At 38.5% G+C, this 26142-nt stretch overlaps 1 protein-coding gene across 1 annotated transcript; it reads right to left on the bottom strand.

Annotated features, from left to right (window-relative positions):
* Positions 1 to 7283: 7283 nt before the first annotated feature.
* Positions 7284 to 25514, bottom strand: nrbp1 (nuclear receptor binding protein 1). Its single transcript, XM_088324847.1, has 18 exons — positions 25006 to 25514; positions 24581 to 24844; positions 22829 to 22951; positions 21710 to 21811; positions 21547 to 21636; positions 21410 to 21450; positions 21239 to 21333; positions 20484 to 20567; positions 20351 to 20409; positions 18772 to 18870; positions 18568 to 18700; positions 16759 to 16849; positions 16640 to 16690; positions 11260 to 11395; positions 11142 to 11195; positions 9995 to 10058; positions 9866 to 9921; positions 7284 to 8410 (listed from the first exon to the last, which is right to left on the bottom strand). The coding sequence occupies exons 2-18, from the start codon at positions 24818 to 24820 to the stop codon at positions 8315 to 8317; spliced, it is 1614 nt and encodes a 537-aa protein (XP_088180973.1). The 5' UTR covers positions 24821 to 24844; positions 25006 to 25514; the 3' UTR covers positions 7284 to 8314.
* Between the last annotated feature and the right edge of the window lie 628 nt (positions 25515 to 26142).

Raw genomic sequence — 26142 nt, 5'->3', positions numbered from 1 at the left:
AGATCGAACTTTTCTGTATGGAGTTTGAATGTTCTCCCCGTACTTGCATGGGTTTCCTCCTGGGACTCCGGTTTCCTCCCACATTACAGAAAACACATGCATGTCAGGTTGATTGGCCGGTTCAAATTGTCCCTAGGTGTGAATAAGCAAGCAAATTGTCTGTCCCTGTTTGCCCTGCGACTGGCTGGCAACCAGTTCAGGGTGTCCCCTGCCCACTGCCCGAAGATGGCTGGGATGGGCTCCAGCACCCCCGCGACCCTACTGAGGATAAGCGGTGCAGATAATGGATGGATGGATGGATGTCCCCTTAATTTAAATCAATTTAAAGCAAACACAAAATATATTACTTATTTTAAAAAGTACAATGTCTTTAATTTACTAGATAATAAACAAATATTCAATACCAATCATTTAAAAAATATGCTTTGATAATTACAATAAAATACATACTCCGCACAGGAGGTCTGGAGCTGGATTTGAACCCACGCAGGAGGTTCCCAAGACATGAACTGTGCCGCACACGTGCTAACCACTGCGTCACCGTGCTGCCCGGCTTCAGTTTTATGTTTTATAAATTATCATGTTTCCTAAATTGACGGTATGATTCATTTTTTATCATATGTGGTCAATGTGGCTCAGGAGGTAATAATTACTTGTGAATAACCTGTATTAACACATATCATATTATTATTATTATTAATAATAACAATAAATAATAATTTTGCTGACATTTTGAATTTGACAATTTTCTTTGTTTTTTAGATTTTTTACTAGCACTTGCTAACTCTTTTCTTTTTAATTATTTTCTTAGGTAGATGAAGAGAATATTTATTTAAAATAAGCAAAATTATGTGTAAGATTTATTCCACACTATTTGAATGGACATACTTGCCAATTTCTACTCATTTTTAACACAATTAGTATGCAACCATGTTTTTGGGCTACAATTAAGTGAGAAGGTTGACAGTAATCCTTGATTTTGTGGATTTTTAATTGTTTGGAGCAGGTGTCACCAACCATTTAGAAGCCAAGAGCTACTTTTTTGTTACCGATTAACGCTAAGGGCCACGACTTACCGTATGTTATTATCGTGCAGTTACTTTGCCATTATTTTATGTTGGCGTAGACATTCCGTGTCTCATCGCGTGTTCAACTCCCGGGACCAGACGGAGTATTTGGACAGAGAAAAAAGAGCAGTTCAGTTGAGGAATTTTGTTACAAAGTTACAAAATAGAATACAACAGTCACTCCGGGCCAATTGATCAGGAGAGCGGTTGCCAACAAAAGGCATTGAAAAATGTCTTGCCCCTCTCTTATAAAAAATGTATGGATTTAACAAAACAGAAAATGAAACTTACATTGGCTGTAATTTTACAGAGAGGGAGTTCTTTACAGGAAACCTTTGTTCAGACTTGATCTAACTGGCTTCTGCAGGTGTTTTGATGAGAGAATGGTAGACTCAAGGAAAGGAAAGTACCAAATGAATGGAAACCTTGAAACATTGAATGAATACAGATAGTAAATACTTCATTCAAATATTTGAATAGGAATAAGGTTCATTTATAACAACTAAATGAATAATCTGATTATCAAAGTAAAAAGGTGATGATCAAATACTACTAATATAGCTGGAAAACAGTGGCAACATACTCAGTGACACATTTTATTAATCTATCGGCTATTACCAGGTGATTCATACGCCTTACGTACGCTCCGCCAACCACAAAAACATCATGCTGGTTAGAAATCAAATTTCCTAGAAAATCCCGAGCTAGTCTTAGAAATTGCTCGCAAGCTACTCAGTTGATCTTATTGAGCTACCTGGAGCTCATGATCACCAGGTTGGTAATCCTCAATTTGAATGAAGACCTTGTGCAGGACCTGATCCACCCACGAATTGAATTTCCTGTGCCTCTAAACGTGACTTTCAGAACAAGGGAATAAAGACACAAATTTAATGTGAACGGGTGCTGTATTTGAAAAGTGCTATATACTGTTTTTGTAATTGTTTGCTTTTCTTTTTTTAACTGTAGGTGTACAAAAGGGGTGTCAACAATTTTATTTAATGGTTTTTTTATTTTTTATTTTTTTATTTTTTGGGGGGGTGGCTTTTTATTTAGAACGTGTTTCTAAGGTGTTTTATATCAAAATCATTTTTTAGTCGAGCGTTGCTTTTAAGATTATTAGAATACTTTTTTGTCAGTTTGTACGGCAACATGTTCTGTTAGCATGAAAGTGTATCAGAGCACACATTGTGACGTAAAGTACGTACAAGAGTATATCGTACTTGTACAAGGGCTACCCTTTCTTAAATCAAAAGAGAATGGAGAGTTTTGTTTTTTGTATAAATGATTGAATTTTGTGTCATTTTTGTGTCTTTATTTTAGTTGAAATCTTATCGGTAGTACTAATGGTATTGTATAGTAGTTCCATCAGTCAAAAACAGCTTATCTGGAGCATTAGAGGTTCAGTGTCTTGCTCAACGACACTTCGCTATATAACGCGGAGGAGCCGGGATTCGAACCTGCGACCTCTTGATTCCAAGATGAGCGCATTACTTCCTGAGCTTGAGGCATAAAATGTGCGAAATTTGGACAGTTCAATTCTAAATTTTTTTTATTTTTTTTTAGATATAAAGGTCTTTATTCTGCGCCAGTGTTTAACATAAGTACTTGTTGCATTGTCAGGTATTTAGTAGTCAAAAAGACCCAAAACAAATTAGGCTTAATATTGATACTGGTTTCACTTAAATAACTATAACCATGTACAAATGACAGCTGTCCATTATTCTTTTATCTGTTTGAAACAAAATGCTTCGGTTCAAAGTTTATTAGAAGTACTCATTTGTATTGTCAGGTATTTATTACATCTATCAATCTGAAAAAAAACAAGCTTAATATTGATACTGGTATCTCTAGCAGGAACTGAAACTGCGGGTTTCATCTGTCCATCATTCTATTGCCTATTCGAAAAGAAAAAATTGGGCTGTATGTCTTTTATTTGGTCAAAATCTTATCATTAGTATGGATGCTAATGTATGGTATCTAGTACTACTATCAATGAAAAAAGAGGCTTAATGTCGATACTGGTATCGTTTGGAGGAACTAAAACTCAGGGATGTGATTTGACCAAAGTGAAATTATCTGAAAATTAGCCGGGGGTCTGGGGGCCGCGGGCACCCAGCTAGGTCCAGGGCAGTGCCCTGGTGGGGGGCCAAGTGGGGCGAAGCCCCCCGGAGCTCATGGGTTTTCCGTGTTTTTAAGTACTTTCAATGCACTCAGATGACAAAGAAATAGACAAAACAACAGCATAAATTTTCAATGTATATTGAACTATCCCATATAAAATTACAGTTTAAGTCAACTCAAAATCAGTCACATTAAAAAACATTGGACTGCCTTTGCTTTTAAAAACTATCACTGAGAATATCATCATATCTAACTAATGTGATTACTAAGTTAACACATAAATCATGTTGAAGAGTTCAAATTTCATGAACAAATAATTGTATCATGACCAAATGAAAAGTAACTCATATTAGAACATACCACAAATGTCTTTGTTATAGCAGAAGATGTTATCTGTCGGAGTCATGTGCATACACAATGAACTACTAAATCACTGGCCATGCAGAAACATGAAATTCATTCAAAGTTCTGAAATTTATATTTTCTGTCACATTCTAGATGAATTATAACATCACTTAACATCACAAATATTGTTTTCTATTTTCTACTCATTAAAACATTCAACATATTTACAGGAATATACAAGTGTTCATTTTTGAGCACAACCCATTCACATGACACAAACACTACTTCCTCCTAGACTTCATTGCTTTGGAATGGGTCTTTCTAGCCTGCTTCTGTGCAGCTTTGATGGTTCTTCTTGAGGCAGCCTTGCTCATTTGGGTGTCCTGTTTCACAGCAAGTTCTGTTCGTTTTGCAGACAACATAGCTGCTTCTGCATCCTTCTCCTCCCTGTACCTTTTGGAGGATGTCCTCAGATTTAGGCACAGTTTGGACTGCACAGGATCCATCAGAATGTCTTTCCTTCCAAAATGGCTGACAGAGGTGGTCTTTCTTGCTCTTAGGGCATATTTCACAGTCTGAATAGAACTGTATGTGGCTATGTCCATTCTGCATGCTTTGGGGTTCAGGACATCACCCATGACACTGAAAGCCCCCTCTACTTGCGGCCCATGGAAGCAACTCATGAGAGCCTTCACCATCTTGGCCAAGGTTGGGTATCTTCCAACAGCAAAGACTTGAGCCCACCAACGATCCAGTGCAATTGCCTTCCCCTCTGAGTCCAAAGGTGTTGGCAACTCACTGTCCAACTGGTATTCTCTCACCTCGAGATCATAGTTCCCCAGCTCTGACTCATCAAGGACATTGGTGACCAACGATGACAGCTTCTTCAGTTGGTTTAAAGTTGAGCTGTGTCCTCTGGCAAGTGGGTCAATGGCAGAGGCTGCTTTCAGAAGCTTGCCGTTCATGGGCAACTTTTTCTGAAGGTACAGACCACATGCCAGATATGCTGCCTTGGCTTTGGCTTTGAACTTGAACACAACTGACGACTTGTTGGAAGAATCCATCAGTTTGCTGGTGACACCACCATAGAAAATATCCTTTTCTCTGAGTTGGTTGGCTTTGTTGTTCAGTTCAATTTCTGTCAGTTTACAGCCTTGAAGGGACTCTGGTAAAAACACAATCATGCATTCGACTAAGATCATCTCTGTAACTGCATACATCAAGACAGTCAACATCTTAAAACCTGAAAAGTGCAAACATGCAGCATTCATTTGAGTTTGTGTCAATGATTAACCATGTTATTAATATTAAGTAAATTATGTACCATAATAATATCGTGGCCATTAAGAAAATCAATGGTAGAATATCATACAAGTACTTAATTTAAAAAATATAAATACTGACAATAATTTTGATTACTTATAGGCTTAATAATATTTTTAAATTTCCTAAATCATATTTTAAATGTTATAATTCATTTTTTTAATAGCAGCGTATCCGAATATTTGATAAATGAAAATACAATAATTATAGGCCCTACAGTAAAGTGTTGGTGTAATGTACACATGAAAATCTATTATTGTAATTGTTAAATATTCATGGCCATTTTTATTACGTTATATTATCGAAAAAAATGGGAAAACTGTCAAATAAATTTGAAAAGTTTACCACCTACCTCAAAATTCACGACTCTATCAGCAACTGGTACAGGTTGTTGGGGTGGATCACGTCTCTTTATTACCGCTTCCGATTGTGATGTAAATAAGGGATGGAGGACGTAAAGTTTTGGAGTTTTCGTTTGGGCACCGAAACTTCCAGCGATGGAATAATTTGTTGTTCTTGACTGGAGTTCTTTCACGTGTTTTTTGCTCTTTGCGTGACTTTCAAGAGCTTTGAAACCTCTCCCACCATAGTCAATGGTATCATGGCACCAAATGCAAAGCGCTTTCCCGGCACGATCGATCTTCCGAATAAAGTCACTGAACAAATTCGTCACAGTCTTCTTTCCAACATTTGTAGATAATTCCTTCTCTAACCAGTCCCATCGAAACTTGTTTTTTACGATCTTATCAATTTCTTTAACTCGCGGAGCATCTTTGCGTTCGATCACGGACATCTTTCTTTAAACACCCGGCAAAAACGTGTGAGAAATGAACAATGGCATACTCCTATGCCTATATAACAGGCGCGTTTATTGGTCAACACGGAGACTTCAACCAATTGCAAGATCCGTAACTGAAAGATCCGAAACACTAAAATGGAATGCTGTAGAGACGAAATCGGATTTTTTACCACTTAAAAAATCGGAAATTTTAAAATTTTATTTTGGAGATAAAAAAAGCGGAATTCCGCGAATTAGCGGAAAAATCACATCCCTGAAAACTATGTAAAGCTAACAGCTGTGCATCATTCTATTCTGTTTGATACAAAATTCATTTTTCAGATGTAAAGGTCTTAAACTTGGTGCAATGTTTATCAGAAGTGTTAATTGGATTGTCAGGTATTTATTACGGTACTTCTATCAGTCAAAACAAAAGGCTTAAAATTGATATTGGTATCACTTGAAAGGAACTAAAACTATGTACAAATGATAGCTGCCCATCATTCATGTCTGTTCAGTGTAAATTGCTTTGGTTGGAAATTTATCAAAAATACTCACAGGTGTTTCCGTTGTGAAGTGGTTTTCACATTCGTCTAACATGCGAAAGGTCCCTGGTTTGAGACCGGGTGGAAACATGTTAGCCTGGAGAGGGATGGCGCCATCAAGCTGTGCTTGCCCCAAGACGCACCACAGGAAATATTGCTCCTACGACCATCATGGTCCTGGCATACACCCACCCATTGTGAGATACTTAGCACTCCTATCAGTCCCCCCAAAAGTACAGATTTATTATTGGTACTTATAGGCAATTCCGGGAAATTGCCAGTACAGTACTAGGAAAAATGGCTAAATGAATGGTAATGAATTGGAATAGATTGAAGATTAAAAGGAAAAAGTATGAAAATTGCTGGACAATTCATTATTTGTGAAAAAAGTAGTGATAAATGAAGGGTATGGAAACAAATAGGATGGAAAAAGTATTTTGAAAAATATTTTTAAAAAGTAAACAAAATATAAAAGTACAAATATAAAAAAGTTGAAAACATGACTTACTCTTTGAAACATCCACTTTAGGTTTTGAACTGGTCAATTCTAGCATTTTAAAGGCACTTCCTGTCTTAAATGTCCAAGCGTGGAAATGTCAATAACAACTCGTGTTTACGACTGGGAGCGGCTAGGGCATCTAAACGGTGGCCGTTTGGCAAGAGTACGAAACAAAATCATAAACACAAAGTTGTGGTTATAGACGACATAGATGTCAAAAAATAAAAGCACGACACAGAATAATGAGCAGTTTACATTTACGTTTTAAAAATGGAAGAACAATTTGATGTCCTTTGTAAGGGCAAATAATTTTTAATGAGTATAAAAATTTATTTAGAATTGCTCTTTACCAAAAATGTTTTCAAATAAATTGATTTGTACTATTTTTCTACATTTAAGCATCTTGTTTTGTACACTAAACATTGCATAGTTGTAATTTGGATTATTCCGCGGAAAAAATGTGATGAACAGGAAAATCCCAGGGTACCCAGAGTTCAAATTTGAGTTAAAAGTTTTGACTCGCATTATATCCAATCTAAAACACAGCTTTCAAGCTGTAGCTTTTGACAGAATTTTATGAATTTGTATAAATAATTCAAAGCAAGCACACCACACCAGTAATTACCTGTTATATATACATATATAAATATATTCCATTTCAGAAAGTGAAAACAACAAATAAGCAGAATGAAGAGTGAGTGTAAAGCACACTTTGGATCTGTACACACCCTGTGAGACAGTGGCAGCAAAGGCAAAACACAAATGTGCAACATGAGCCTTTTGCTCATTTTGCATGATTTCAGGACATTCTCACTTCTAAGTTTAAAAAAAAGCGCAGAATAGAGTGCAAAACCGACACATTTACAGACTTTTCACAGCCAGTTTGGAAAGACGCAAAATTAGCTCATGTTGCCATTGACCATTAAAACACACAGGTGTACAGAAAATAAAATATAAAGTTCACAATGATGCACACCTTTATGTAAAACTACTGCGACCTTCACAGACTTCATCAGGAACTTGTGTTTAAAAAAAAAAAAAAAAAAAAAAAAAAAAAAAAAACGGAACAGCACACATTCCAGCAGCACTAGAAAACTGTTTATGCAATTGTGACTGGACTTAATTTGGATGGTTTTTTTTTTAAAACAGCAAAAATATATTACAAGCATGATCAGGTTTATTAATGAAATTGATTCAAATAATTTTTCCGAGGTTTAAAAACAGGTGCGCATAAGCTTACATTGTGAGCAGCAGTTCATCATGTCAAATACAGACAAATAAATAGAATTATGCTCTCGAGTTAGCAGACTTGATGACACTTCAGTATTCTGGAGACTGCTAGTTAAGACTAAAAATATTAAAAATACAGTTTTAATACTGACTACATGTTAAACATTTTAGGCCCTAATTTAGAGAGCAGGACCTTTTTTATGAAACGAAACTTCATGGCTGTGCTGGTCGGGAGAGAAAGGGAAAATAATAAAAAAATCCCAGAACAAGAGGAAAAAAAACACTTAGTGGCAAGCCAAGTTGCAGCGGAAATGAACAAAAGACTGCGAGGAAGGGGTGCAGTCCAGATCAAGGCATCCCTCCCAACAAGCAAGGACGTGGAGGGGGATCCTGGGCAAGCCCTGGGCTACGAAGAGACTGTCACAGGATTGAGGGATCCGTTGCGGCTGTAGAACTTCGAGAAGGCTTCTTCAAGAACACAAGCCAAACGGGGCTGATCGCTCTGGACACAGGTAAAGGCGAAAAAGAGAAAAACATAAAAAAAGGATGTGTATGTATGTGTGTGAGCAAGAGACAGAGAGAAAGAGATAAATAGGGAAAGAGAAAAAGAGAGTGAGCACTCTGGACACATAGGAGAAAAAGAATGAAACACAAAATTGGATGTAAAAAGAAATAAAGGGATAGAGAAAAAGAGCGTTATCGCTCTGGAAGGGTGAAAAAGAGAAAAACATAGGGCGTGTGACCGAGCCGGGAAGGTGGGTGGGGGGTGATTGAATTATATCAAGAGAGAGTAAGAGTGATAATGGAGAAAAAGAGAATGAAACATGAAATTGGATAAGAGAAATAAATAAAGGGGATTGAGACTCTTTGTGATTAAGGGCTATATAAATAAAAATGACTTTACTTGAGAGAAAGATCGCTTTGTACACGTTTAAGGGAGAAAAAGAGAAAACATAAGATGTGTGTGTGTGTGTGTGTGAGACTAAGAGAGACAAGGGAAGAGATACTGGGAGGGGTGGGGAGAGATAGAGTAAAAAGAGCGTGATCGCTCTGGACACGGTAAGGGAAAAAAACACGATGTGAGAGTGTGTCTGTGAGTGAGTGAGTGTGAGACAAGACAAAGAGAATATAAAAAAGACAAATAGAAAGTGGGAGATCAAAAAGAAAGTGAAACCAAAAAGAAAAGGAAAAAAAGTCAAAGATTAAACAATAAACGAGAGAGCAAGAGAGGAGAAACGAGATAAAGACAAAAAAAGAAGGAATAGAAAGTGACAAAGACAAAAGAGAAACAGTGAAACAGACAAAAGAGAAACAGTGAAAGAGAAAGAAAATAAATGAATGACAAAAAGACAAACTAGAAAAAAAGAAAACCAAAGACAAGATGAGAGAACAAATGATGATGAAAAAATGAGTCACAGAGAGATGTGACAAAGAAAGTGACAGAGACAGAAAGAGACACAAAAAGAGAAAAAGTGAAGAGAATGTGAGTGCAATTTTTTTGATAAGACAATAAGTACAAAAAACAAAAGAGGGGAAAAATAGATAAGACAAAAAAATGAGTCACAGAGACATAGAAAGTGACAAGAGTAAAATGATGAGCGACTGAAAGACATCGAAAAAATGATAAAAAGAAAGTGAGGTAGGAGGACACAAAATTGAAACATAAAAAGAATTTAAAGAAAACAAGAGCAAAAGCAAAACAGAAAAGGAGAGGCAGAGATGACAAAGAGAAATGAATGAAGAAGAAAGAGCGAATGTAAGACAAATAGAGAGAGCAAAAGACAGAAAGAGAAATCGAAAGAGAAAAAGAGAACGGGAGATAAAAAGCTAAAAGTAGGAAAGAGAATGGCAAAAACGACATAACAATACAGGCAGACAAATAATAATTTAAAAAAACAAAACTAAAGTCACGGAATTCATTTTTCTCTGAATGAATGTCCTCCTCATTCGCGCCTACCTCGCTGATGAAACCGAGCTGGACAAGCTCCACGGCCAACTCTTGCACATTCTCGTCTAAACGAAGAAAAAAAAAAAGTTCTATTAAAGACGAGCAACGAGTCCTCTGATTGGCTGGACGAGGACCTACTGGGTAACAGATCGCAGCTTAGGTGTCTGTTGAGTTTGTCCTCCAGCTTGAGGAGTAAAGTCAGCTACCAAAAAGAAGCAGAAAATTGAGTGCGTAAAAGTGATGGACTGAGGCGTCTGACCCCAAGGTTCGTAAACCTTTTCCATGGCCAAATTGAATGACTTTTTAAGCACTTTCAGAGACAATTTTATTTTTTTTCCAGCAACTTTAAAGGAAGAAATCTAGCACCAAACAAAATATATATTTTTTTAATTTGATGACTAAAATGAAGTTGTTAACTTGCTTGGATATACTTGGTGCTGTTATTGAGCTGTTCCCATCTGTGATCTTTTTGTGTCAATGGGCTGCTATAAACTAACATGAATTCTGCCATTCTGTGTAAGCAATATACGCGCAACTTGGCTACGTAAAACTTGTTTACAATCACGGAAAGGGCAAAATCTGTTGGGTGATAAGTTTAATGTGGAAGACAATAAAAAGGAAATACCATATGAATAAAAAGCAGAAAAATGATCCATATCTATACTAATTTCAAGATATTGATTGCTTCAAAGCAGAGTGCATTCAATATTTTAATCTTGAATACTGCTGATCTTTTGCCTTTTGTTTAACTTATTTCAATTTATGTATTTTTTGTGTGTTTTTCAGAGGATTTTTGTCTATATTGTTTAGAATAGATTTTTAAATAATGATTTTTGGGGGGCATTTTATCATTTACAATACTAAAGTGTTAATACTATTACCGTATTTTCCGCACTATAAGGCGCACCGGGTTATAGGGCGCACCCCCAAAAAAATGGTTTTTGGTCCTATATCTTCCATAGATAAGGCGCACCGGATTATAAGGCGCTACAATGGGAACGTCGACAAAACAGTCAGATGATTCAGTCAAACTTATTACCTCCTTAACATTCCCAAAGCTTGCAAAGAAGCAAATACGAGCCTCTTTTCATGCCCCTTTATCTTTTCTTAATTTATTGCATGGTCTAGAGTCAGACTGCCAAGAAACATGGCAATGGCAATATTTGAAGCATTTTCAAACACCACTTCAAAAAAAAATCAAGCAGTTTTATGACCTTGAAAACGTAACATTCAAAGTCAAGTATTTTCCATGATTTAACACACTCGTACGAACCCGGTCACTCACATGATGCTTCGCGCCTTCGTCCACAGGTTCAATGTTGCACTGCATCTGTAGCACCTGCAGGTGGGCGCATCATGAGCAAGAGTCTTTAGCATCGTCATTAAGCTAGTTTAATTCTGACCTTCCTTGTCTCGAGTTCTGCAGGTTCCGGTGTGGGCGTTTTGACAGATGGAGGCACGATGGGCGACTTGACCGCCTCTTGCTGAGGTTGTTGCGGGCACGAGATCCCGAATGCCGTCAGCGGGTAAATCCCGTTCCTGAAAACCCCACGTTCATTAGTGGTGCCACTCCACACGGGGTTCGTACACCTTTATCATGGACAAATTCAAGCACTTTTTAAATACTTTCAAGGAAAACTTTCCATTTTTTTTTGCCAGTCCCTTTAACCCCTTAACGTTCGCCAGTCTGAAGGCCCGTTGATCAACAAAGTCGTGTCTTCACAATGTCACCAGATACTGAAATACGTCATGTCACATAAAAATCTTTGGATTCAAGATATGATGACCATTTTAAAAAGTACTCATCACAGAAACATCGGGATCAGTCTAAAACAAGCTACCCGAAATCTATATAGCTCACTAATAACATGGTCTGATAGTCGAGTTATGAAACCAATCTCTGCATGCATGGTCTTGTTACATTCAGGACAGTCCAGTGAATCAAAATGTGTAAAACCTTTACTCCAAAACACACAATAATGCCGACAGATATTAAAAAAATATCCGCCCCAAAGAATTCCTGCATTGTTGGTTCCTTGTTGCAATCAGTCTGTTTGGCACATTATTTCCGTTTACAAAACAAAAAAAAAAAAACAAAAAAAAAAAAGAGAAAATTTATTTTTCAATACAACAGTTAGCCTCTGACCTTTTGATTGACAGGGATAATAACAGGCTTTTTATGGTCCACAGCCCATATTAATAATAATAATAATAATTTCCTTTGTATTGTCATTCTTTGTAACAATGTACACAGAACGAAATGTCGATACACCTGACCCGTTGTAGCGAGCCGATGCAGCCGCAGCCAATAAAGGCTTGTTTGATAAAATGGACACCGCTCCTTTAGCTCCGAATATCCAGTAGTAACAGATTCAAATGATACACATTAGTAAGCTAATGAAATTCTGAACATAATGATGCACAGATATTTACTGTGTATTAAAATTAGACCCCAAAATCAAAGTGAGAAACGCCACTTCCAATTCCTTTTTATGCACCATTATTTTGCGTAAGTGGACACAATCATTGACTTCTTGAAAGAAGAAGTTTTTAAACATTATGTGCTCTTAACTGGTCATCTAAAAATGGCCACTTTTGGAAATGCATAGACATACAGTGAAGAAAAAAATGAGTATTTGAAAACCCTGCTATTTTTCCATTTCTTCCACTTAGAAATCATGGAGGGGTCTGAAATTGTCATCATAGGTGCATGTCTAATGTGAGAGAGATGAACGACAAAGAAAAATCCAGACATAACAATGCATGATTTTTATAAAGATTTATTTGTGTGATACAGCTGCAAAGTAGTATTTGAACACGTGTGTATCATCTAGAATTCTAACCCTGAAAGACCTGTTAGTCAGCCCACTGGAAGTCCACCTACACTCCATGTATCATCCTCAATCAGATGCACCTGTTTGAAGTCCTTAGCTGCATAGAAATACCTGTCCACCCTATACAATCAGTAAGACTTGAATTTGTAACATGGAGTAGACCAAAGCGCTGTCCAAAGACACCTGACACACAATTGTACACCTCCACAAGGCTGGAAAGGGGCTACAGAGCAATGGCCAAGTAGCTTGGTGAAAAAAGGTCCACTGTTGGAGCAATCATTAGAAAATCGAAGAAGCTAAACATCTCAATCGGAGTGCAGGCCCATGCAAGATGTCACCTCGTTGAGTCTCAATGATTCTAAGAAAGGTGAGGAATCAGCCGGGAACTTCATGACAGGACTTAGTCAATGACCGGAAGAGAGATGGGACCACCGTTTCCAAGGTTACTGTAGCTAATACACTAAGACATCATGATTTGAAGTTTGCATACGACCATTTGGATGATACAGAGGAGTCATGGGAGAAAGTTTTGTGGTCAGATAAGACCAAAATATAACTTTTTGGTCATAATTCCAATAAGCATGTTTGGAGGAAGAAGAATGAAAAGTACAATCTGAAGAACACCATCCCTACTGTGAAGAATGGAGGTGGTAGAACTTGCTTTGGGGGTGTTTTTCTGCACATGGGACAGTCCGAGTGCACTGCATTAAAGAGAGGATGACTGGGGCCGTGTATTGTGAGATTTTGGGGAACAACCTCCTTCCCTCAGTAAGAGCATTGAAGATGGGTCATGGCTGGGTCTTTTAACACGACAACAACCTGAAGCACACAGTCAGGAAAACCGAGGAGTGGCTCCGTAAGAATCATGTCAAGGTTTATGGCATGGCCCAGCCAGTCTCCAGACCTGAGCCCAATCGATAATCTTTTGGGGAGCACAAACTCTGTTTCTCAGCAACCTGACTGATCTAGAGAATATCTGTGTGGAGGAGTGGGCCAAGATCCCTCCTGCAGTGTCTGCAAACCTGGTGAAGAACTACAGGGAACGTCTGACCTCTGTAATAGCAAACAAAGACTACTGTACCAAATATTAACAGTCATTTTATCAAGTATTAAAATAATTATTTGCAGCTGTATCACACAAATTCTTTTTTTTTTTTAAATCATGCATTGCGATATCTGGCTTTTTCTTTTTAGTTTATCTCTCTCACAGTGGATATGCACCTACGATGAAAATTTCAGACCCCTCCATGTTTTCTAAGTGGGAGAAATAGCAAAATAGCAGGGTGTTCAAATACTTATTTTTTTCACTGTATGCCAGAAAAATGTATGAAATACAATGTTTAGTTTTTTCAGATCAAATTTGACAAGGTCCCTGGTAAGGCTTCAAGCTATTGTCTCCCCTGATTTCCAGTTAAAATACCCGTGCTACACTCATATGAAGGGATTTGATTGCAAAAAAACAGGCGTTTATAACATAACTATTTCTATGTTTTCCAATCCAAATTACTCAATGTTAGTGGCATGTCAGGTCAGGTATGGGAGCACGAGCCGCTAAGGCACCCTAACCCTCAACTCCACCGGCCTTCTCCGGGCCAGCGCCCACGATACACGCGGGCGACCCACTCTGCAGGTACAGACTCTAGGATCCCTAACAGAAAGGATTCGATGACCTGGGTCCTTTGGTGGGAAACGCGCCACTTGTCGGTAGAAACGCAGCTGGCGCTCCGGAATGTGGCCTGTAATACACACGTCCCATGTGCGCCCTGTCGAGCACTTGTTTGCTTGACACGTAGTCATTCCATCAGTACCCGTAGACCTTGTTACAAATGAGTCCAGCCTTAGTGGCACTTGCAGGTAATGTTTCAAATTAGGACAAAACTTTAGTGTATTACCTTTTAAAAGAAACCAAAACAGTCCAGAATCTCCAAGCGGTACAGGAAAAGCAGTCAATTCACTTTGGGTACGTCTTGGATTGGGATTTTAGGCTGATTTTACAAGAACGTTAAGGAGTTCATAAAAATAACCCATATAAATGATCACAAACACCATGGTGTGCATTTATCAGCCGGTGAAATTGACAAGTGTGGCGGTCTCCTTGTCGCATTCAGGACAAAAAAAGCTGCCAAGGCGCCCCGTCGCACTGCCGCCATTTTTAACAAAGCATAATAATGCAGCGCAGCCATTGCAAGCAACTATGAAAATTCACTCTGAGCAGGAAAGTGCTTGGGTGGACACGAGCCCTATCTGTAGCACATAAATTGTGTTAAAATAACTTTCAGTAAACCACTTCAGAAGAACCAGCATCCTGTCATAGCAGCAATCACAAAAGAGGTACTGATATTCATTGCAGTAATGTACCAAATTACTGCTGGTAATCCAGTGAAAGCTGTCGGTCACTGCTGTTGAACAGAAGTGTTGTGTCACCCTGACAACTAGTGTATAGGGTACATATTCATCATTTATCTAGCTTCTTGTTTTTGCCCTCAAAAAGCACCAGATTGATCAGTTTAAATTTAAAATGTACAAAATGTTTAACCCGGAACCTACCTAGACTGTCCACCCACCAGAGTCTCACAAAATTTGATGGGACTCAATAGTGGATAATACTGCCAGATTGCTAAATAAATGTGTTGTTTCATTTGTGGTTTCTGCAGTAACGCACCAGATTGCATTGGCTTGTTATCATTACTCAAGTAAAGGAAACTTCAGCAAACAGCAATTAATGCAAAAAGAGAAGTGTAGCACTTTTGATTGATAACTTCTAGTGCTGCAGTATTTCCAAGTATAAATTGAGGTTGTAAATATTCTATTAGGTACTGTTATACTTCACTGCTGTTCTAGTTATGCATTATATGAATTATTCAAGTGAAAACTGTTTCCAGACGTCACCATAGTGTTTTCCACTTAAAGCAGCTTGGAAAAAAGCAGCTTGCCATTTTCAGTGCCTCCACATAAACTATGGGCTCCACCGTATTTAAAGCCACAGTGTTTCAACTGTAGCAAAGAAAAAGTGGCTTGTAGTTAGACATTTACAGCAATTCTTTCCTAAGTAGGACCGTTATTCGATACAGATTAATGGTATTAATAGGAGGCCGATAACCGATATTTGAAGCAGATATTTATTTGAATTAAAAGCTTAAAAATTAGCATAAGAAATTCCTAATAATGCAAATAAATTTAAATAAAACTTGACTAGCTCTCTGAAACCTTTTACACTAAATTAATTTGAATTTCAAACAGACGTGACTAATCTCTCACTTAAACCCAAAACTAACAGTGCAGGAAATAATATTAGGCTTAGCAGCAACTTGTATAAAAAAGGTACATAAAAACTTAAATAGGTCCCTGAAACATTTTACAGTAACTAAATGAAAATGTATATGCAAGCAACATGACTTTACTTAAATCGGTCGCTTATCCAATCAGAAGGCGCTGAGTGGGATGCAAAGAGATATGAGGAGAGAAGTAAAGGAGTAGGAGCAAAGGAGAGTTTTGGCTGCATCTGAGATTTAATAATTGGCCTATCAAAGAAATAAAAATGCCAATATCTCATCTCATCTCATTAGCCGTACCGCTTATCCTCAGTAGGGTCGCGGGGGGCTGGAGCCCATCCCAGCAATCAATGGGCAGTGGGCAGGGGACACCCTGAACTAGTTGCCAGCCAATCGCAGGGCACACAGGGACAGACAACTCATTCGCTCATGTCTTTGGAATGTGGGAGGAAACCGGAGTGCCCGGAGGAAACCCACGCAAGCACGGGGAGAACATACAAACTCCGCACAGAAAGTCTGGAGCTGGATTTGAACCCACGACAGGTTCCCATGACATGAACTGTGCCGCACAAGCGCTAACCACTGCGCCGCCGTGCTGCCCAATGCCGATATCGATATCCGTCAAATTCACAATTATCTGCACCGATAATAGGCCGACCTATATTTCTAAGTCCTACCTGACGTCCTCTAGGAACTTGTCCAACTCGAGGGCAGGGAACTGGGACAGCCTGGTAGGAAAAACATTAGTCAGGCCCAAATTGAAGTCCGCTAACAACGGACTTCATAGCGCACTTACTTCATCTGAACACCTTCCTTCCCCTCCACAATCACCAGGTTGGGGTCCATATTCTTGGTCATCTCTTCTAAAGCATTCTCAGGTATCATATCTGCAATAAAAAGACCCCATCAGCATATTTAAGTCAGGGTTCATACACATTAATTATGGCCAAATTCAAGCACTTTCAGACCAGTTTCTTTAGTACCTTTAAAGAAGGAATACAGCCCCGATTGACACATCTTTTTCGGCCAATTGCAGGGTTTGTTTCGGCCCTCTAGCCTATCCGAGGCTGCGAATAACTTTAGCCAATAGCGATCGATTCAAATGATGATTGACACATTGGTTAGCAAATGAAACGCCGGTATATAAATCCCAGCGTACACCGCGGACTACTCCACGTTCGGGGGGAAATAGAGTCGGCGGCTGTTGCGTAAGTTGCGATTTAATATTGAGCCATATATAAGGCGCACTGTATTATAAGGCGCATGGTCAGCTTTTGAAAAAAATTAAGACTTTTAGGTGCGCCTTATAGTGCGGAAAATACGATATTTTGTTGTTGACTTGAATTACTAAAATAAACTTGCTACCTTGCTGCTAGCACAACCTTTGTGTCATTTTGAACTGTTCCTATTTATTATCTCTGATCTTTATGTGTCAATGGGCTGCTATAACCGACATGACTCATTCTGCTTCAACAATGTACACGCAGCTTCAAAACATCACACTTGTTGGAAAACAAGGAAAGGGCTCAATAGGTGTTGGTTAATAATTGAGTTAAATACGGAAGACAAAAAAGTACTGTGTGTATAAAAAAAATAAATGACCATAATTTGGACTCGTTGTAATGATATTTAAGTAGAGTGCATTGGATTTTCCAATCATAAAGTCTTTTTTATTTTTGCATGATTTTCAGAGTGTTTGTGTCCAAATTGGTTAAAATAGAATTGTTGTGGGCGGCATTAGCTGAGGAGGTAGAGCGCTCGTCTGGGGATCAAGAGATGGCAGGTTCGATTCCCGGCTCCTCCGTGTTATATGTCAGACACTGAATCCCTAATGCCCCCAATAAGCAGGTTGGCGCCTTGCATGGCTGCACGGCCGCTATTGGTGTGTGAGTGTGGGAATGGGTAAATGTGAAGCAGATTGTAAAGCGGTTTGGGAAGTCTTCATTGACTTGAAAAGTGCTATATACTTGCAGATCATTTCATTTCAATTTTATCATATGTTTACAGCACTGAGGAGATAATATTTTTAATATTATTAAAATATTATGTGTTGTTCAACTTGAAAATTGTTTAGTGTGTAAAAAGCTTAAACTGTTTAGTATTCAAAAATTTTTATGGGGGGTAGATTTGTGAAATTTATATTTAATGTGTTTTTCAGGGATCTCCTACAAAACATATTTAATTACTGGTAACAAAAAAAAATCAGTAGATAATGTTTTGTTGTTATTGATAGTATACATATATATTTTTTTAATCTGACGAGCCGTTTGGCAAAGTTTCAGTGAACCAGACCAAAAGAACCAGTTTTATAAGAATAGAGCCATCCTCTTGGGTGTGACCAGTAAGGAGCAGTAACGCTTTACATGACAACGCCATAATGACAAGCCACTAGAGAAGGCATGTCGCCGTTTTTTGTCACACAATTTTTACAATTATTTATTCATTTATTGTATGGTCTATCGTATCGATTGTCAGGAACTTCACCCCGAATTCAAGCATTTTCCTGACCATGAAAACACAAACTCAAGCATTTTTAAGGTTTTCAAGCACCCGTACAGACCCTGTTAAGTCCACATTTCTGAGTGTGAGACTGTGGGACACTCACGCTGGTGGCTGACAATGCAGTGGGCAGCCAGCAGCTTGAGGAGCGGCACCTCGAACAAGGCCTGGTGGAATAGGAGCTCCTTGGCTGTGGGACGCTTGTCTGGGTCTACTTGAAGACACTTCTGAATAAATTCCTGGAAGGAGAAAAAAAAAAGGGTCGGACGACTTTCCCCTTTTCAGAATAACTCCCTGCAAGACTGCTTACTCGTTGTAGGGGATCCTCCAGTGACTGGATGGCACTGTTTATGGCTTCTTGGGAAACGTACGACGAATCACCGTTACTCTGGATTTCTAACACTGCCATCTAGTGGAGGGTCAGAGAGAAGCATTCAAAATTAATATGGGGCGGGGTGGGGTGCGGGGTCTAGCTTACCGAAGCATGCTTTTGTGGCCCACATAAAATAAACTAATCTTTTGGCCGCGATCCTTCATCCTCGAGAGTGGAGGCAGCGCGAGAAATTTGGTGTCTTTAGCCAATAGTGACAGATTCAAATGATGATTAAAACGACGATTAGCCAATGATATTCTGAATAAATCAATGAAGATATCCTTATTGTATTAGAATCAGACACTTAAAAAACTGTGCTCACTTATTTCTGGTTCTGATTAAAATGCCACGAGGGATTCATTTTTCCGCACCATTCTTCCACGCAACTATGCACAATCATTGATTGACTTCTGGGAAGACAATTGAAACGTTTACTACTCTTTTTTTACATTGTCTTGAAAAATGGCCAAAGTAAAATACAAATCTGCAAAGATTTGAGTATTGAAAACTGGCTGTCTCTGAATTGCCACTTTTGGAAAGGCCTTAACCTACCCGAGGAAAAATATGTAAAATACAACGATTATTTTTTCAGATCGTGATCAATTTGACAAGGTACCAGGTAAGGCATCACGCCATTGTCTCACCAGTTTTCCAGCTAAGATCCCCATGCTTACCCTCAATTGCAGGCATTGAAATACAAAAAATAAAATGAAAAAATGCAGGCAAGAATAAAAACCTATGTGTGTGTGTGTGTTTTAACTCAGATTACTCAATGTTAGGAGCACTTGCAGTGATTATTTCTTCTTAACTTTCAATAGAGACCAAAACCGTCCATATTCTTCAAATGGTTCAAGAACAACATTAAATTTACTTTGGGTCCGCCATAGATAAAGATTCCAGGATAATTTTTTGGAATGTTAAGGGGTAAATGGCACCATTGCAGCTGCAATCTAATGTTCATGGTCATCAACTATATTGCTGCAAGCAGGGGCTGTGAGACTGCATTTTAAGGTTGTTTGAGCCACTGAAGCATAACTTGTGTGGCCCACCGCAAATTAACTGCACTGTTTTGGCCACGGTCCATTATCCCCTGTTGACTACTGCTGAGAGTGGGGTGATCCTATTTACTGATCTATCCATCTAAAGTGAAAATTACCCATGCAGCTGTGATCCATTTTCCCCAATCAGCTATTGCTGCAAGCAAGGGCCAGCAGAGCACATTTTAAATATGAAGTTTGTCTACTTTGCAGATTTTCACATATTGTGCGGGGTTCTACTCCCAACTAACAGCAATAACTGAAGGATTACAGTATTTCAAATATTTACCTAAATCATTGTTTGAGCAAAGTATCGAAAATAAATATAAATGAAAATATTATGCCATCTACCATTAATTGTAGTTTTATGTAATAATAATAATAATCAAAATACAGATTTCCTTTATATGTTTTCTTATTTTAATGTATTTTCTACATTTGTTATAAAGCAAGAGCGAAACCTTGGTCACAGTGCTTACCTCCAAGGCGCACATTCCGAAGGAGTAGATATCCACTGCAGTGGTCACGTTGGCAACAGCTGCAGTGAATGAAGCGTAACCAATTACAATTTGACTCAAAAATGATAGTTTCAAATAAAAGCCAAGCGCTTACCTCCATATTCTGGAGCAAAAAAATGAAGACTTTTCTGTTCTTCACGGCAAGTTTTCACGTGGTTGTTAATCGTGTCTGGGGCCACTGGGTGGGGGAAAAAAACATTAAAAAAGAACCAGGGTTCTTAAACATTTCGTCATGGTCAAATTCAAGCATTTAAGTACTTTCAAAGCTAATTTTCATTTTTTTCTAGTACCATTAAAAGAAGAAATCCTAACAAGAGAACGAGAGAGTAAACCTTAGTTTCAAGCCCCTAACCTTATTTTGGTTCCCAGCCTTAACCCGGTTTCAACCCGTAACCCTAGCTCTACACCTATTCTGAAACCCTACATTCAGTTGAGAACCGCAACATGGAGCTCAAACCCTAGTTCCCTGCCCTAACCCAGTTTCAAATTGTAACCATAGCCCTAAACCTATTTTGGAACCCTGCATTCAATTTAGAACCCCAAAACCATTTAAACCTATGCCTAACTGTAGCTGTAAACCCTCGCACCAAGCCTGTTTCAGAACCCTAAATTCCATTTAATACCCCAATAAAGAGCCTAAACCTCAGTTTGTAATCCTAAACCATAGCTCTTAACCCGAGCCACACACCAAACCAAAGTAAACATGGCATGAATTTCAAGCATTTACAAGCACTTCAACAATTTAAGCACTTTTCAAACCTTGACAAATACAACATTAAAATTCAAATTTCAAATTTTCAAGCACCCGTAGGAACCCTAAAGAACAAACACAGAATGTTTGTTAGATACCTGAGCCGATCTTGATGAGTCCATTGTGCTGGATGAAGATGGTGTCGCACGTCAGGTTGCCGTGAATGATGGGAGGCTCGCATGAGTGTAGGTAGCTAACCAGAAAAAAAAAAAAAAAACTTAAGGTAGTGGCGTTAGCCAATAATGAGGTGCATTGCAAGGCACCCTCACCTAAGAGCAGACAGAATCTGCGTGCACCAACGCTTCCAAGCCTGACAATTAGTGCCATTGACAGGGAGAGACGTTATATACGTTCAGAAATGAGGATGACGAAATCCGTAAAATCAGTAGTTGAGTAACAATCTGACCTTTTCATTCATGGTCTTATGATTCTTCTTGGTCTTTTTCAGAAACTGTTTGAGACTTCCTGATGACATGTACTCAGTGATGAAGATGACCTTGGCGAAGAAATATCGAGAGAGGGCGGGTTAGCACGGTGGCCAAACTAGAGAAATAACGCATCGGGCATACCCTGGCTCTGTTCTCTTTTACGTCAGCCCAGTATTTGTGGAATTTGACAATGTTCAAATGCTCCAGCTGGATCAAATTATCAAAAACTGCCTTGACCTTTTCCTGCAAATAAAAAGGTAGAAAAAAATGTCTAAATCATCACTTAGTTTACGGTTTGTGCATCTTTTTCATGGCCAACTTCAATCACCTTTTAAGCGCTTTCAAGGCCAATGTTTCCAGTACCTTCAAAGGAAAAAAAATCCAGCGCGATCCAAACAATGCTTTACTTGGTTGACTTTGGTGACCAAATTAAGTTGCTATCTCTCCGCTGACACATACTTGGTGCTATTTTGAGCTGTTCTCGTCTATGATCTACAATGTTTTTGTGAAAATGCGCTGCTATAAACTGACAGGAATTCTGCCATTCCGCTTCAACAGTACACAGCTTGGCTACGTCACACACATTCAAATACACGGAAAGAGCATGGTAAACGAGATACGAGTGTGGGCTCCGGGTTTTTTTGCCCTCAAATCGCGAGTGCTTTACTTTTTGGGGGTTATTTTGAGATGGCTGCGAGAGCAAAGAGAAATACAGTGGAACCTCGGTTCTTGACCATTATCTGTTCCAGAACCCTGTTCAATCCCTCAATCTTAGAGCAGCTGATATTTTGCTCAGTTTTCTTTGTCTATATTGGTTAGAATACAATTGTAAATGTTTTTTTTTTTTATGGGGCATTTATCTATTATTTATAGCACTGAAGAGTTAATACTTTTAATTTATAATTGATTGTTTTGCAATTTCAGGGATGTGTTGTTGCTTAACTTTAAATCTGTTAATTTTTGAAACAACTTAAATAGCTTTGTTTATTACTTTTTTTCATGTGTTTTTACGCATCGCCTGCCAAAAATATGGACTTACTAATTATCAAATAATTCAGTGGCCAATGATTTATTATTTTTTATAATAATCGTTAAAAAAAGAATAATCTAAGGAGCTGTTTCAGAGCCAAAAGCGAGCTATTCTCAGGCGTCCTTTATGTCAGTTTCTTCAAGACGCTGTTGATAGGTAGCGATCACTGGCACCTAATATTTTAAAAAATCTGGGATACATGATTCTTAGTTCATAGTTCACTGACCAACCTCTTGTAACTTGAAGTTTTTCCTTTCCGAGAACATGACTTCGTTCCACACCACCTCGACTCCTTCCTCAGTGTCCATGGCCAAGTAGGCATTGTCAATGCCAGGTACATTTCGTTGATTCACCTTATCAGGGGATAAAAAACAGTGCCATTATTGATATGTAGTTGTGGACGTGGGACAATTTATATTTTGATCCCAAACCATGTACAGTAGAACCCAGGGTTATGGCGTCCCTAGATTACCATGTGGAATATGATGTGTTTTTGACCCCTTGTTAGTGCATTTTCCCATCTATACATCGACAACAAGCTATTTTACGTGCCCAAAAACTGACAAAATCTTTGTGGTGTTCTGTCTTATGACTGAGCGAGTTACAACTCTTAAGATGTCAGTCTGCTACTGTTTGTCATTTAAAATGCTAGTCTGCATCACAGCTTTATGAAGATGAAAATATGCGATTGGCTGAACTCTCTCCCACAATGCCTTTCCCTCTCTGCATTCAGTTCAGAATCTAATACAACAAATTAATTTGTTAAGCTATGGGTCCCATGAATTGCAGAGATGCTAAAAGGAGAAGTGAATCTTCTATGGGGAATGACAATCCTTGCAAGTGGAAAGTTTATAATAGCTTTTAAACCGCCGTCTCCCGCCTTGTGCATCCAACAACTATTTTTAGTTTGCCAACTCTAGTCAAGTCATACCAATGGTAAATAAAAATGTAATGTAATCGTATAATTGTGTCATACTATTAAGTAGTGCTAACTATATACTATTTGGTGGCTAATAGGGTGTCCCACAAAATGTATACACATTTTAGCAGCTGATAACTCAATTTATTCTTTCTTTACAGACTGAACTCATTGAACGAAATGATGGCACTCAGACTTCTTCACTCTAAAGAAAGGAAACCTATTCTAAAATGTTACTGGAAATATGAAAATGCAGTAGAGGAGCAAATACAATATAGATGGGAGTTTTAAAAAGAACGTGCAACCTGAGTTACCATCAGTAGAATTAAAGACAAGTTTGAAGCTAATGGAACTGTTTAGGATGTCCATAAGAAGCATTCCAGAAGACCACGTACACTAACAAGCCACAAAAAAGTACAAAGATTAATGGAAATGTATTCAACAAAGTACTAGAAAGTCTGTGGCAGTTTAGTGGCTAGGTAGGCATTTCAAAAACATATGCCCATCGCATGATGAAACGTTAATGAAGAAGTTGCATTCCAAGTTTGTTCAATCACGATGATCCAGACCAAAGAGTTTAATATTGCAAGCGCTAATTGGAACAATGTAACAAAGATGTACAATTTCGTAAGATTTTGTAGATTGATGAGGTCAAATTCAATGGTTCGGTTAACAGACACAATTGCACCTACAGTCCCTAAAAATCCATGTTGTGGTTAACCACCATGTTACTATAGCATTTTCATACTTCCAGTAACATTTTACATTCAATTTCCTTTCTTCAAAGTCAAGTCTGGCTGCCATCAATAAGTTCAATGGGTTCTGTTTAAAATTTTAAAAAAAATATTTAGTCATCAGCTTCTCAAATGTTTAAGATGAGACATCAGTAGTTGGGAAGGCATAACCTAATTGACATGTTTTTATCTCACGCCAATGACAATATCACCTTGCGATCCACACTTCAGAATGGATAAACGCCGTATCATCGGGGCTACTTTAATCTTGCACTGAATTTGTATACAGTATGTGCATTTTAAGAACGACCAACTCAAGTAGAAGTAACCTCTTCTCTTCGCTTCTGCCATCGTCCACAAGGACTCTCCTCTAAGATCTCAGACTCATCCTCGCTTTCCTCCTCTTCGTCCTCAGTGGCGGCGGGGGGCTGCTGGTTAACTACAGAAACGGGGGGAGACACCGAAGACACGCCTTGTCCGGCAGCCGCAGCAACAGCAGCGGTCATCAGCTCGGGTTTGGCTTCCTGGACCCCGTCTGGGGCCTGCTTGCTCTCGGATCCCTCAGACATGGTCCGGTCACGTCGAGCAGCCTGCTGCACGACACCAATATCGTTGATAATCGGCGATCGGTTATTGATCGTTTGAGATTTCAACGGGAGCAGTGTTAGCAAAATAAAAAAGCTACATAAGCGCAACAAAGCGAATGACACCACATAAAAGACAGAAAGATACGACGTTATGAAGTAATACGTACGCGATAAAGAAGGAAAATTGGACTTTTTCACCTCCAGTTTCCACACTATATTTCCCGGTCCCGAGCTTGATTTCTTGAAGCGTCGTTAGCTAAAAACGACCAGTTATTTTCAGTGTGCTGACAAAACTTCCACCTAGCGTTCTAAACTGGTCAACATCGCCAAAGCCGACGGTTTTCCCGAAAAACCCTTTTAACGCAGTCTATGTTCAATAAACGACTACAAATACTAAACTGAATTGTAAGCTAACTCGCGTTAGCATCCAGGAGCGGCCAACCGCTCCTTGGCTCAACCTTGCGAAAACAGAATAAAGTCGACAAAGTTACGCCATTACGGCGCGGGTAATGACAGATATCAGCGAAGTCTGTTTAATAATTTGCGTTAACGAGTCGATTAAAGTCGCATAATCGCGGATTAACAGGGGAAAGACCTTTTTATACGATCAAACGAGATGGCGACAACTTCCAAATGCACACTGGTACCACTCAGGCATGCTACGTCATAGTTGGCTTAGGTTGCCAAATATTTGCCTCACGGATAAAACGGCTCAAATACTGATACATATTTCACAAAATCTTTATATTTTTACACGCAGCATAACTTAAATGTTAAGAATTTGCTTTGGTATGATGATATTATCCATATGATACTAATAAAAAATATTTGTGTTTGAAATTAAACCGTCGCTGGTGGTGCTCATGTTTACCTGGCAACCAAATACTGACATACGGTAATCCAATTTTACAATTGTATTCGATAAATACATAATTGAGTAGCACGTTTTTTTTTCTCAGAGGGAGACAATTATATTGTATTTACAATTTTTTATTTCTGTTGAAGTAATTTGTTCATGTTACATAACGTTACCCATTTTAATATTAATAACGTTTTGAAGTGATCAAAGTTATATTATGGAACTGGAAAACAGTATAACATCTGAAACTCAAATGTGCAAACTGTATGATATTTGCACGTATTGTTTGTAGTTTTATGTTAAATGGTATAGATTGTGCTATATTCGATTATATCTCCCTCTTGCTCCTTTTCTCTGTCTTGTTCTCTCTCTTTTTCTCTCTCTCTCTCTCTCTCTCTCTCTCTCTCTCTCTCTCTCTCTCTCTCTCTCTCTCTCTCTCTCTCTC

The sequence above is a fragment of the Urocampus carinirostris genome, chromosome 20, assembly GCF_059441175.1.
Source record: "Urocampus carinirostris isolate Australia breed hairy pipefish chromosome 20, RoL_Ucar_1.0, whole genome shotgun sequence".
NCBI classification, from domain to species: Eukaryota; Metazoa; Chordata; class Actinopteri; order Syngnathiformes; family Syngnathidae; genus Urocampus; species Urocampus carinirostris.
Note: the sequence above shows the minus strand (reverse complement) of the source record. Positions and strands in the feature narration are given on the sequence as shown.